The 13037-nt window shown below is 41.0% G+C and overlaps 1 protein-coding gene across 1 annotated transcript in view; it reads right to left on the reverse strand.

Annotated features, from left to right (window-relative positions):
- SEC23A (SEC23 homolog A, COPII coat complex component) overlaps positions 1–2932 on the reverse strand; it is a gene marked incomplete at its 5' end in the record, with an annotated part of 45863 nt that extends 42931 nt beyond the window's left edge. The window contains 2 exons of the mRNA XM_084239549.1: positions 223–280; positions 2712–2932. Coding sequence (XP_084095675.1) covers positions 223–280; positions 2712–2932 — 279 coding nt within the window. The remainder of the gene's footprint in view (positions 1–222; positions 281–2711) is intronic.
- Positions 2933–13037: the final 10105 nt, after the last annotated feature.

Here is a 13037-nt window from a genome sequence, read left to right on the forward strand (position 1 = left end):
GAAAATGGATGACAATGGAGGACTTGGTGGTGGGTATAGTGTGGTAACACATCTGAAGAGGTGTGAGCCTGCATCTCTGAATCATTTACAGTGTTGCAAACCAATGTTACCTCAATAAAAAGATATTTTTTAACATGAAAAATTTTCTTTCTTTATAAATATATATCTCTCTGCATAGTTAGACTATTATTAACATTACATTTGTAAAGGGGATTTACTTACCTGATTCCTTTGATAACAAAAGTTGCAAGCCCAAAGTTTTGCCCGGTAATCCACTTGACTGTTTTAAGAAAATAAATAATAGCTCATGTTTCAGTTCATTTTTACCAGGATCCTAATTTCAATAAAATTAATTACTCTCTAAAATATGAGCACAATCAAGCTGATAGTCAAAGTGATCTTTTTTTTTTTTTTAAAGATTTATTTATTTATTTAGGGCCTCCCCTGGTGGCGCAGCAGTTGAGCGCTGGGTTGTGAGGCTGCCTGCAGCCTCTGCAGCGCCAGTTTGATCCCCAGCCACTGGCGAGGGTCCCACCAAAAAAAAAAAAAAAAAAAAAAGATTTATTTATTTATACAAGCACTGGTTTCAGTCAGAAGCGCAGGAGGGTGAGAGGATTCACCAGAGCCAGTGCAGGGAACAGAACAGGCAGAAGGACCACCGAAGCACACTGCTGAGGGAAGCAGTGGGCACAGCAGGAGAGGTCTGCGCACCATGTGGGACCCTCGCAGGCATCTGGGGAACGAACCGGCGCTGCAGAGGCTGTGGGCAGCTTGGAGCCCAGCACTCAACCTCTGCGCCACCAGGGGAGGCCCCAAAGTGATCTTTAAAAGCATGTACATTTAGATGTTGCCAATATCTAATTCATACTTTCAACATACAAATTTGCCTAAATGAATATAATTTTTAATATGTAGCAAACACCAAGAGTATAATTAAAGTAATCCTATTTTCTCCTTCAAAATTACTTAGTAACTTCTACATTCAGATTGAAAAACATTTATTCAATCAAAAGTATAGATATTTAATGTTTACTATATACCAGCCATTATTCTAGGTATGGTCATACAGCAATGAAAGGAAACCCTGCTCTCATGGAGATGATAGACAAGACAGATAATAGACAAACAGATGCATAAACAAAAAGACACTCTGAGACAGTGATAATGAAGATTGAAGAAAACAAAGCAAAATGTGAGAATGTGTTTGGGAGGACTACTTTAAAGGAAGTTCTTCTTGAACAACTAAAATAAAGACTAAATAAATGAAAAGGAATCAGAGCAATATAGGCAGAATATATATCTATTGCACAGTTTCCAAGATAGAAATAGATTGGTATATTCAAGGGCCAGAATGAGGGGAAGTATAACATAGATAAGAATAAGGAAACTGGATGATACAAGATGAAGGCAACAATACAGAGGATAGAGAAGGTAGGACTTTACAGGTCTTGTGAAAAAGTTTGGATTTTTTCATTTTAAGTATCATGAGAAGCTACTGGGGGATTTTTAAAATCTGATATCCATTTAAAAAACTCTAGCTTCCAGGGACTCCCTGGTGGCACAGGGATTAACATCTCTGCACTATCAAGCTACCTCCAGCTACTGCAGCATAAGTTCGATCCCCAGCCGGGGAGCTAACCCACATAGAGGAGCAGACCTCTCCTGTCTCATCCACTGCTCCTCTCAGCAGTTTATTTCCATAGATCCGCCTGTTCTACTCCCCATTCTGTCTCTGGTGAATCTTCTCATCACCCCCTGCACCTCTGGCCTAGAGACCAGTTCTTGTATGCATAAATAAATAAAAATAAATCTTTAAAAAAAAAAACCCTCTAGCTTCTGGAGAATAAACTACTGAAAGACAAGAGTGGAAACAGATTAGCTGGGAAGATAATGAAACTGTGCAGAAAAAAAGATGGTATATCTTAAAATAGAGTGTACAAGCAACAACTGAGTGAGACTAAATCAGTAAATGTTCTGGAGGTAAGACTTACTAGATTTGCTGGTGGACTGATGGGGAGAAAGAGAATGGAAAGAGAGATAAAAGTTGATTCCTGAGATACTGGTTTATGCAACAAGAAATCATAAGATTTTCCAAATGCCATACCATTCATCTATGACTTTTCTTTTTTCTTCTTTTTTTTAAAGATTTATTTATTTATGCATATAAGAGCTGGGGTACAGGCCAGAGGTGTGGAGGTGAGAGGGTTCACCAGAGACAGAGTGGGGAACAGAACAGGCAGACTGATTGAAGTACACTGCTGAGGGGAGCAGCGGGTGAGTCAGGAGAGGTCTGGGTTGCTCCCTGGACGGCCAGGGGTCGAACTTGTGCCACAGAGGCTGCAGACAGCTTCATAGGTTGTGTCTCAACCCCTTGCGCCACCAGGGAGGCCCCATTTATGACTTTTCTTATGATACAAAATGGGTTGATACTCAGCCAGCACCAGTACCTAGAGAATAGCATCTAATAGTTTACATAGCAACAACTTTACATTTGGTCTCTTGTCAATTACTACAACTAGAATGATCCTAAAATATTTAAAGCTCATTAGATTTTACTATGCTAATTTGAAATAACTATAAGCAAAAACAAAGGCATTTTAATATAAATGAGCAAGAAAGAACTAAGTTTTTTTCCCTACACCTCCCCCGCTCAAGAAACTAAATTTTTAAATCAAATTGCCACATTCACTTTTTCCATATATTTTAATTACCATAAAGGATTCAAAACTGCACGGCAAGTGGTCCTACTACACAGAACAGGTTCATATTGAATAGGTGGTAAATCAGGTCTCTCCTTCAGTGGTGTAAATAGAGATGCTACTGGAACAACCATTCTTGTTGCTTCTAGTCGACTTGATGGCCAAACATTCCAACTAAATCGGACTCCATCTCGTTCTTCATTTTGTTGGATGAATTCCAAATAGGTTGTCATTGTAGAGCTTTATTCTTATTTCTGTAATAAAATGAAAGGCTATTTAAAAATCCAGGAGTCTCCTAAGGAAATTCAAAATATTGAGCAAGGGAACAGGATCTGAAACATAAAGGATGACAAGGATTAGCAACAAACCTACCTTATAGAAGAACCCCTGGGTCTCATTAGGCTCAGCCTGGATGAGCAAATTTATGTGAAAATGAGACAAGGCAGATTGCATGCTTATGATCAGCACTGAAGTATATTAGGAGATGTGGAAGACTTTGTGACTACTATAGAAAATGATGAGGAACCCTAAGAAAAGATGAGACCCCAACAAAAATCAGAGGAATGTTATCTTTTAATTCACTCTTGAGAAATATTCTGACGCTTTTTGTTTGGTGCGATGGTGTTGCACTAATTGCCCCTCCAGTGACAGTTGGCAGAAACAAAGAATTTATCCTGTATGGAAAATAGGAGACTGTACAATTGCCTCATTAAATGTAGAAGACATTTAAAAGAGAAGTCTGTGTAAATTTTCACATTAAGAAATGACCCAGATTTTTCCGCTCCTGAAATGAGTTGATTTGCAGATAACTGACAAATTCTTAAATTAAACTGCATTTTTATTTTTTCTCTAACCCTTCCAATTAATGTGGTCACAAAAACATGGAACTCTTTTACAGGCGTTAATTTGTTCCAATTGTTCCTTTGGAAAATTTCTGACTATTTCCTTAAAAGTTGTTTCTCCAGGTTTTTTTTTTTTTTTTTTAACAAAAACTCACAATAAGTATGCCTTCGGTAATATTAAATAGTAAGAAATCATGAACTTAATGAAAATAATTCTCTTAAGAGAAAAAGTAGCAAGCAACAATAACTGTCCACTTATAACAAAATAATAAATGATTCTACAGAAGCCAATACCCACCAGACCCAATCAGAGGTATTTTATCCTTTAATTCGCTCTTGAAAAAACTATAGTAAAAACTTAATAAATAATAAAATCAGTGTTCTATTTATTTATATAGGAAAGGTATAAAGGGGGGGCAAGGGAATCTAGACCCAAGACTTTCCACATCAGCCTTTAAGTTACATTAGTCTAAGTAAACGGATTGTCAAAATTATAAAATCTATCTGAATATACTAGAAAATGCTAAGTTTCCACCAAGCTTTCTTTAAAAGACTATTTAATACCACATAATAACAGATTTTCCCAAAACTGGGTATTTCTGCTTTAGACAGGTCATTTTTTCTACTGTGCAAATACAGGACATTCATGGCACATAAATACTTGCTAAGTAGTGTTCCTATGATTTATATATTATTTTGCCTCTTTTATAGAAACCTAATTCAGAATATAACATTCCAACTTAAGAGAACACTGTTTTAAATTCTAATCTGAAATCTATAACTTCAATATAATCACTTACATTTACTACTAGGAGAAGCGTGATGCTGCTCTGGCAAGGGCCCAGTGTCTAGAGACAGCTCCATCTTGTTACTCTCTAATTGCCTATCTACAACAATGCCAGCTTTCCTATCTAAGCAACAGTTCTATCTCTCAAACTGCAACAGAGGCTAGTGATGGAAGGAAACTGTAGAATTTAAAGATCTGGTAAAGTAAGGTTTCAAGTGCTATGTGGCTAACCGAAGGATTTGTGACAGAGATGAAGGTTAAAAGAACTGAAGAATTATAGTGTCAGACGAGTCAATATGTTGAAGTTGCTAAGAATGAAAGGACAACAAACTGATTCTAAAATGTAAGAGGGAAGGAAAGGTATTATTTGGAAAATAAAAAACAATTTTAATTATAAAAAATTTTTAAATAGGGCCTCCCCTTGTGGCGCAGGCAGTTGAACGCAGCGCTGTGAAGCTGCCCACAGCCTCTGCAGCGCCAGTTTGATCCCTGCCAGCTGGCGAGGGTCCCACACGGTCCAACAGACCTCTCCTGTCTCGCCCACTGCTCCCCTCAGCAGTGTATTTCGTCAGTCTGCCTGTTCTGTTCCCCTCTCTGTCTCTGGTGAATCCTCTCACCCTCCCGCACATCTGGCCTGTACCCCGTTCTTGTATAAATCAATCAATCAATCTTTTTAAAAATAATTTTTAAATAGATAATACAAATTAGAGAAAATGAAGCTTAACAAATTCAGTATCTTAAGCAACTAAAAACTTTCCCTTCTTTAAAAAGAAATAGAGGCCTCCCTGGTCACACAGGGGTTAAAGTCTCAGCACTATCAAGCTATTGCCAGGCCCTGCATGAGTTCAATCCCCGGCCTGGGACAGCAGACCTCTCCTGTCTCCCCCTGCTCCCCTGAGCAGTGCATTTCAGTAGATCCTCCTGTTCTGTTCCCCACTCTGACTCTGATGAATCCTCTCACCCTCCCTCCCTCCCCCGCACCTCAGGCCAGTACTCCAGTTCTTGTATGCATAAATAAATAAATAAATCTAAAAAAAAAGAGAGATCACGGATTTTTCAAAGCTTGACAAAGAGTAAAGAGGAATTATAAAATAATTCAATTTGTTTAGAAAAGATTTTCCTGAGGGCAAATACAAGAGACAGCTTTGAGAAGGAGGATATGAGCTTTCAAGATAAAACAGCTGTTGGAAGATAATGATAAAGGCCTGGGATAGTCACAGGGTAGATAAAGATGCCAAACTCAGTTCAAACACAGGTGACAGTAAAAAGAGAAACAATCTCTGGGAAAGAAATTAAATTTCTGTGCCTCCCCGGTGGTGCAGCGGTTGAGCGCTGGGTTGCGAAGCTGCCCGCAGCCTCTGCAGCGCCAGTTCGATCCCCCGCTGCTCCCCGGCCACTGGAGGAGGTTCCCACGTGGTGTGCAGACCTCTCCTGCCGCCCGATACTCCCCTCAGCAGTGTACTTCGGTCCTTCTGCCTGCTCTGCTCCCCACTCTGGCTCTGGTGAATTCTCTCACCCTCCTGTGCTTCTGACTGTACCCAGTGCTTGTATAAACAAATAAATAAATCTTTAAAAAAATTAAAAAAGAAAACCTGTCTCAGGATTTAAAAAAAAAAAAAGAAATTAAATTTCTACCAACACCTTCCATGCTACAAATGTGAATATAAATTCTAAAGCTATAAAATCTCTACCCTTATTTTTATAGAACAAAAAGCAAGTGAGGTTTTCCACATAATACTTAACTGCATCTATATCCAAGATACATCAAAAATGCATCACCAATAAGTATTAAAATATACTTGACCAATCAGTGTTTTCATCTGAACCACAAAACACAAAAAAAATTGCTCTGAGTGACTATTTTCTCAATCCACCAAAAATGGTACATAAGTGGTAGTAAGGTATTTGGCATTTTTCCGAAAATGGATGAAGTGAGCCTTTCACTGGAAAACATTCGTCAGATTTTGCTGCCAATGATAAAATTTGAGCTCTCAAGCATTTACCACGATTTTTAAAAATGTGTATATATAGTACTATGAGCTTCCTATCTCCCTAATATGTAAAGGTTGTTCTGATGAGATCCTTGGTGCATTAATGTAAGATATTTATGTTGTATAGTGAAGATATACATTATTCAGTGAGCACTATCTCTTAAATGATCAATCCACAACATTTCAAAATCTTACACAGGTAAATGATCAAAGTGCAGAATAAACGAATGGTTTTTAAAAAAAGAGAGTAGAAAAAGTCACTTCTAAAGTTTCAGATTCCACACTACAATTAACCTTTGATTTCTTTTTATTTTTAAAAAATTCATTTATTTATGCAAGAATTGGGGTAGAGGCCACATGTGTGGGAGGGTGAGAGGATTCACCAGAGACAGAGTAGGGAACAGAACAGGCAGACTGAGGAAATACACTGCTGAGGGGAGCAGCAGGCAAGACAGGAGAGGTCTGCCACGCCATGTGGGTTTCTCTTCTGGCCAGCAGGCTTGAACTCATGCTGCAGAGGCTGCAGATTGCTTCATAGTGCAGTGCTTAACCCCTTGCACCACCAGGGAGGCCCACTTGTCTTCTATTAAGCCAGATATTTTTAAATCCTCAATAATTTATAAAAGGATCCTGAAAACTACTGCCTTAGGACATGAGGGCTTAATTCAATCAGGGAACCTAGTAGAGAAAGGCTCTTTATAGGGTACTTAACATAAAGACATTTACAGTTTCTATAATAGGTAACAAGACTGGATTATAACGTCAAATCCTTACTTTTAATGAAGACCTGCCAAATATCATCTAAGTGAGATTGAGCACAATCCCCTCCTCTTCCTCACTCTTTTTCCTCTCAATCTCCTCTACTGGAAGATCACATTTGCTCACTAAATCACATCCATTGTATTTCTTACATCCTCATAGTCCAGCAGCCTTTTTCATAAAGTCCCACCTGTTTCTTATCAAGTGGGTCAGTTAAATGGCCATGCACAATACCTCTCAACTTTCTCAACTTTCAAATCACTAATTCTAGCCTGAAACTTGGTAGGCTCCGCCTCATTCAACAATGGCATTATTTGAAATAAAGTCCTTGTTTACAAACCACCTTTTCACAAACTAGCATTTTTTTTTAAGATTTATTTATTTTTAGAGATTTATTTATTTATACAAGCACTGGGTACAGTCAGAAGCGCGGGAGGGTGAGAGAATTCACCAGAGCCAGAGCAGGGAGCAGAGCAGGCAGAAGGACCCAAGTACACTGCTGAGGGGAGCAGCGGGCGGCAGGAGAGGTCTGCGCACACTCGCCTGCGGCCGCCGGGGATTGAACTGGCGCTGCAGAGGCTGCGGGCAGCTTCATAACCCAGTGCTCAACCGCTGCGCCACCAGGGGAGGCCCCACAAACAAGCATTATTTAGCACTCTGTTGCCTGAGTAAAACCATAAAACCAAATAAAAATGATTCAGACACTATATTAGGATGCAGATTTAACATACAAGTCGTTTTATGCATATTTTTAAAGTGGTACAAATACAAAAGACTATTTTAAAGAACTGTCTCATTTTTCACAAGTTATGATCCGTGGGAGTTACTTTAGTTAAGTAACTGTTCATGGCATAAATAAAAACAAAAAAGCAAAACATCACGCCACTTTAACCAGCATATCAAACACATGTCCATAATATTTTAAGATTTTCCTTACAATCTTTTTTCACTATTCCAATTTTAGCCCTTTTACAGATATCTAAGTGAAAGCCATCCTATATAGCAAGTAAAATATGAGCTCTTTTCAAATACCTGTCTTAGCCGACAACTAAATGCACCTCTCCTTCAGATGCCCGATCCTCAATGAACAGTCTTCAATTACATACATAGGATGAGTAGCTTTATGATCAAAGACCGAGCTTGATCTACAAAACTACAAGAAACTTAAGAGTTAGATATAATTTCTAACTCTACAATTCTATGAGTCAATTAAACATGGGAAGGGAGACTTACATTCACTTATATTTAAATCTAAAACGTATTTTAACCAAGTTAATTTGGCTAGTTATCCACGGTTTTGAGGGAAGTTCATATGAAAACGTGAATTCAAGATAGTTACTGCAGTGACTACATGCAGTTAACACGATTTCTCCGTTCCCAACAAAACGGGAAAATGCTTGGGCCAATTTGGAAGCACAACAGGTATGATGGTTTAATCTGAAACTGAACTCTTTGTAATCAAGGCCCTGGGCATTGTGTTTATCAGGCACTTTTCTCCTTATCCCCTTTAACCACCAAGGCCGAACTACGGGTGACGAAGTCACCTCGGTTCAAAGTCTAGGGCACTTCAGAGGAGGCAAGGAATGAACCAAGAAGCCCGAGGGCCAGAAGCGGGGAAAGGCTGGGGTAGGGAAGGCGAGTCCCTCCGGAGACCCGGGTGGGGTGCTGGGCGAGACGCCCCAACTGACGTTTTGTCACCCCACTCCCTCCTTCCCCGACCCACCCAGGGAGCCGGGTGAGGGACCAAGCCCCCAGGCCCGGGCAGAACGAATCAGAGGGTGATGAGTAAGAGGGCAGACAGCTTCAGGGCTCCAGGCCACCCCCGCCGAGCCCGGGTCGCAGCTCCCAGGCGCGCCCCCCGCCTCGGGGCACCAGGAGGGCAGAGCGGGCAGCAGCCCCGAGACCCCGGCCGCCCCTCCCCCGCCGCGCGCCCGCGGACAGCCCCTCCCCGGGAGCTGGCCGGCGGAGCCCCTGAAATCGGCCCTTACCACAGTGCCCCCCTACAAGTCCCGCGCCGGACGCCGCCCGCGCCTCACAAAATCAGTCCTCCTCGCGGAGCTGCCGCTGCCGTGGCACAGCAATCAGGGCCGGCGCCGCCCCGCCCCCGGCCTCCACGAAGCCCTGGGCCAGGCCAACATGGCTGGCGCCGCCTCTGCCACGTCAAGGGGCGGGCGCGAGGAGGAAGGGGCGGGGGCAGCGCCGCGGGCGGGGCGCCGGGCCCGGGAGCCGAGCGCGGCCGAGCGGTAAGTCAAGGAAAGGGCTGGCGGAACGCTGGGCGGGGTGCCGGGCGGGGTGCCGGGCGGGGTGCCGGGCCGGGGAACTGGAGCGAGGGGGCAGGACTGAGCCCGGAGGGGAGGACAGGACCAGGCTGTGGAACGCGGGAGGGGCCGGGATCTGGGCCGAGTTGAAAGAGTAGTGTAGGTGTGCGACCCGGAGCACCTTTGCCCTGTCTCGGGTGAGCCCGTTTCCAGCTCACTGTGAGCCGCTGGAAAGGTAGGAACTGACGCTGTTGCCTCTCAGAGTCCTCAGCTCGTCCAGAGACAAGGAGGGATGTCCCCTCCTTCAAAGACCCGGGTGGATTCCTAGAGCCACAAACCACATCTTCTCTGGGAAAGAAAAAAAAAAAGTGAGAAATTCGTGCAGCAAATATTTCCTGAACATCTACTATGTGCAGTTGCGGTTGTGTTATGACCTAAGCAAAACAGATCAAAATCCCTGGCCTGGAAAAGAATTTACATGCTGTTTATGTAGTCCCAGTCAGTCTACCTCTACACTACTTCTGCCCCTCCCCTACACACACACACACACACACACACACACACTCTCCTACAATCTTTGGTTGACTAATCTTGATGCTTTTTCTGCTTCCCTTTCACCCTTTCATGAAAGAACTGAGCAAAATGAGACACTGACATTTGAATTTGGCTATCTCAGGCAATTCCGTCCTTGAGGAAGATGCTCTCCAAACTTACTCCACATATGACAGTACTGAGAATCCTGCAAGATTTAGCTAGCTCTGTAAGCATTTTAGGAAATGGGGGGGGGGAGATCAAATCCTTATACTCCAAGGTTATAATCATGACATAACATGCATATCAAACATGTTTTCCTTTCTGTAATTTGACTATGTGAAAGCTGTTTTGTAAGGTATTAGGGTAAGTTTGCTTTACAAATTTGAATACAATCCTGAAGATGAAATAAGAATGAAAAGCTAAAAATCAGATTGAAATTGTAAACCTGCAAATAAAGTTGGTTTAGGGCACTACCTTAATGAGGATTCTTTCTGAAAGCATAGCAACTAGATGGCAGTGGACAAAGGCATAAAGACATTCACAAATAAACAAGATCCAAGTATGAATTAAGTAGCATAAATGAGAGGATCCCCTAGGATCCTGAAATTCAATGAGGAATAAACCTAAATATAGCATCTTTGGAACTTTCAGTCATTTCATGATCCTCAGAAAAATGTCTCAGTCTTTTCAGCTCAATGAAGTTTAAGAAATCATAATTCTTTTGCTTTGAGCTGAACAAAGGTGTTTGCTCCCTATTGAAATGAAATAGATGTTAGAATGAGTAGCAAGTTTATTCATATCCATCATTATCTACTTTAAAATGAATGAGTTGAATCCTCAGATTTATCATCAGGAGCTACTGGACCCGCTTTCATTTTCTGGGATTTTCTTTTTCGTGATTCTATTTGTGAGGATTGATATTTCATTACTTTTATTCTTTCTTAGCGGTATTCCGAAGGACAAAGAAGAAATTTATTTAAAGTTTAAAAATTAAACTTATTCCATTAAACCAGGAAAATATAGAATAAAAAATTAGGGTTTGTTATGTTTAGATTCTTGTTAAAATTTCCAATGAAATTGTTTTCCATTATCCCTTTTTTATATAACTTAATTGAACATCCCTTTATTCTAATTTGTATAAATTATTCAGCCATTACTTAAACTTACAAAAATTAAATCCAGATGACAACCCATTGAACCCAGATAACAAATAGTGAAGACTATTTTTTCTGGTATATTGAAAGCTAAGAGGTATTGATACAAAGAGAAGAGAGAGAATGGAAAATTTCCCGAACTTCTGAAAAATGAAAGCCAGATAACTGGAGAAAGGGGGAAAAGCTCCAAAACAACCTTTTCTGGCTTTCTAATTTAATCTATTGGTATCCTAGACCAAGGAATTTGAGCTAAATCTGTGAATCTAAAGTATTCAAATGTTTGTAAAATATTTACAACATGCAATTGATTATAATTGTTACATCTAAGCTATATCACCTTGTGCCGGTCCTGACACAAAATGATTGTTCATTAAACATGAATGAAAACTTAAAGAATTAAAAGTATTATTATTATCATCATCACATAATTATTTTTTTGTTTTGAAATTGACTATAAAAACATAAAATCTGACATAACTTCCCCCAAAAAAATCTATTTGAAAAGCAAATACGGGGCCTCCCCGGTGGCGCAGCGGTTGAGTGCTGGGTTACGAAGCTGCGCGCAGCCTCTGCGGCGCCGGTTCGATCCCCGGCTGCTTCCCGGCCACCAGAGGAGGGTCCCGCATGGCGCGCAGACCTCTCCTGCCGCCCGCTGCTCCCCTCAGCAGTGTACTTCGGTCCTTCTGCCTGCTCTGCTCCCCGCTCTGGCTCTGGTGAATTCTCTCACCCTCCCGCGCTTCTGACTGTACCCAGTGCTTGTATGTATAAACAGACAAACAAACAAATAAATAAATAAATCTTTAAAAAAAAAAAAAAAAAAGAAAAGCAAATACGCCTAAGATCATTACTTCATCAAACTGGCAATTTTCAAAATATCAAAGAGTATTAAAAAGAGAGGGAGAGGTTCTTTGGTTAAATAAAGTTCAGAAACAACAGTTAACCTATAAAAAAAAGGACTCGACTCATCAGGAATTTTACCATGCTAATAATAAAAATAATTGTGAGCCTTAAGAGTAGAATTTAAGTACATTGTCTAAAACTATTGGACCTTGGAACTTTCACTCCAAGGACTATGGGGGGAAGAAAAGGGTAAGTATTCTAAATACCCTGTGACTTTGTTTAGTCATTGCTTACTTTAAACACTAGTTAATACATAACTGCCATATTTTTATTCTTACTTCTGAACCACATATTTGGAAACTTTCTGAAACTGCAATGCATTGGTTGAGTGTACCAAGGGGAGTATGGGAGGGCAGTTTTCTGCATGAAGCCTGCCAGATAAAGCCTTTGAAATTGCTTGGTTTTTAACCAGGAGCTGGACACCTGAGAATTATCCCCACTTCCTGACAACAAAACTCCACTATCCCTAAATCATCTAACAAAGACTAAGTTGCCATAAAACAATTAATTCTAACGTGTTGGTACTGAGACAGCCCCCATCTCAGTAATCATGTAGCTATAAAAGTGTTCCAGTGGTCTTCCGTTGGAGTGTGTTGCTGGTAAGAGGGTGCTCCACAGATATATTTTTAAGATTTTTATTTTATTGATTTATGCATACAAGAACTGGGGTATATAGGCCAGAGGTTCAGGGGTGCAGGAGGTATGTGTGAGAGGAGTCACCAGAGACAGAGTAGGGAGCAGAATAGGAGGATATACTGAAATACACTGTTAAGGGGAGTAGTGGGCAAGACAGGAGAGTTCTGCTGCACCACATGGGTTAGCTCCCTGGCAGGGGTCAAACTCCTGACACAGTGGCTGGCAATAGCTTGATAGTGCTGAGACATAACCCCTTGTGCCACCAGGGAGGCCCCTCCATAAATATTAACTATATATACATCTACTACATTTCTCACAAGGCTGTCCAGCATCATTTATTCCCCATTTTCTCTGTATCAGTCACACTGTCCTCCTTCCAATCTTTCCAACTCCATTGCTACCCTCTGAAGGCTTTGAACAAACTTTTCCCTTATCTACTGAGACTGATATACAAAAGGACAGTGGCCAGATGATACA

The sequence above is a fragment of the Talpa europaea genome (genome assembly GCF_964194135.1).
Source record: "Talpa europaea genome assembly, chromosome: 8".
NCBI classification, from domain to species: Eukaryota; Metazoa; Chordata; class Mammalia; order Eulipotyphla; family Talpidae; genus Talpa; species Talpa europaea.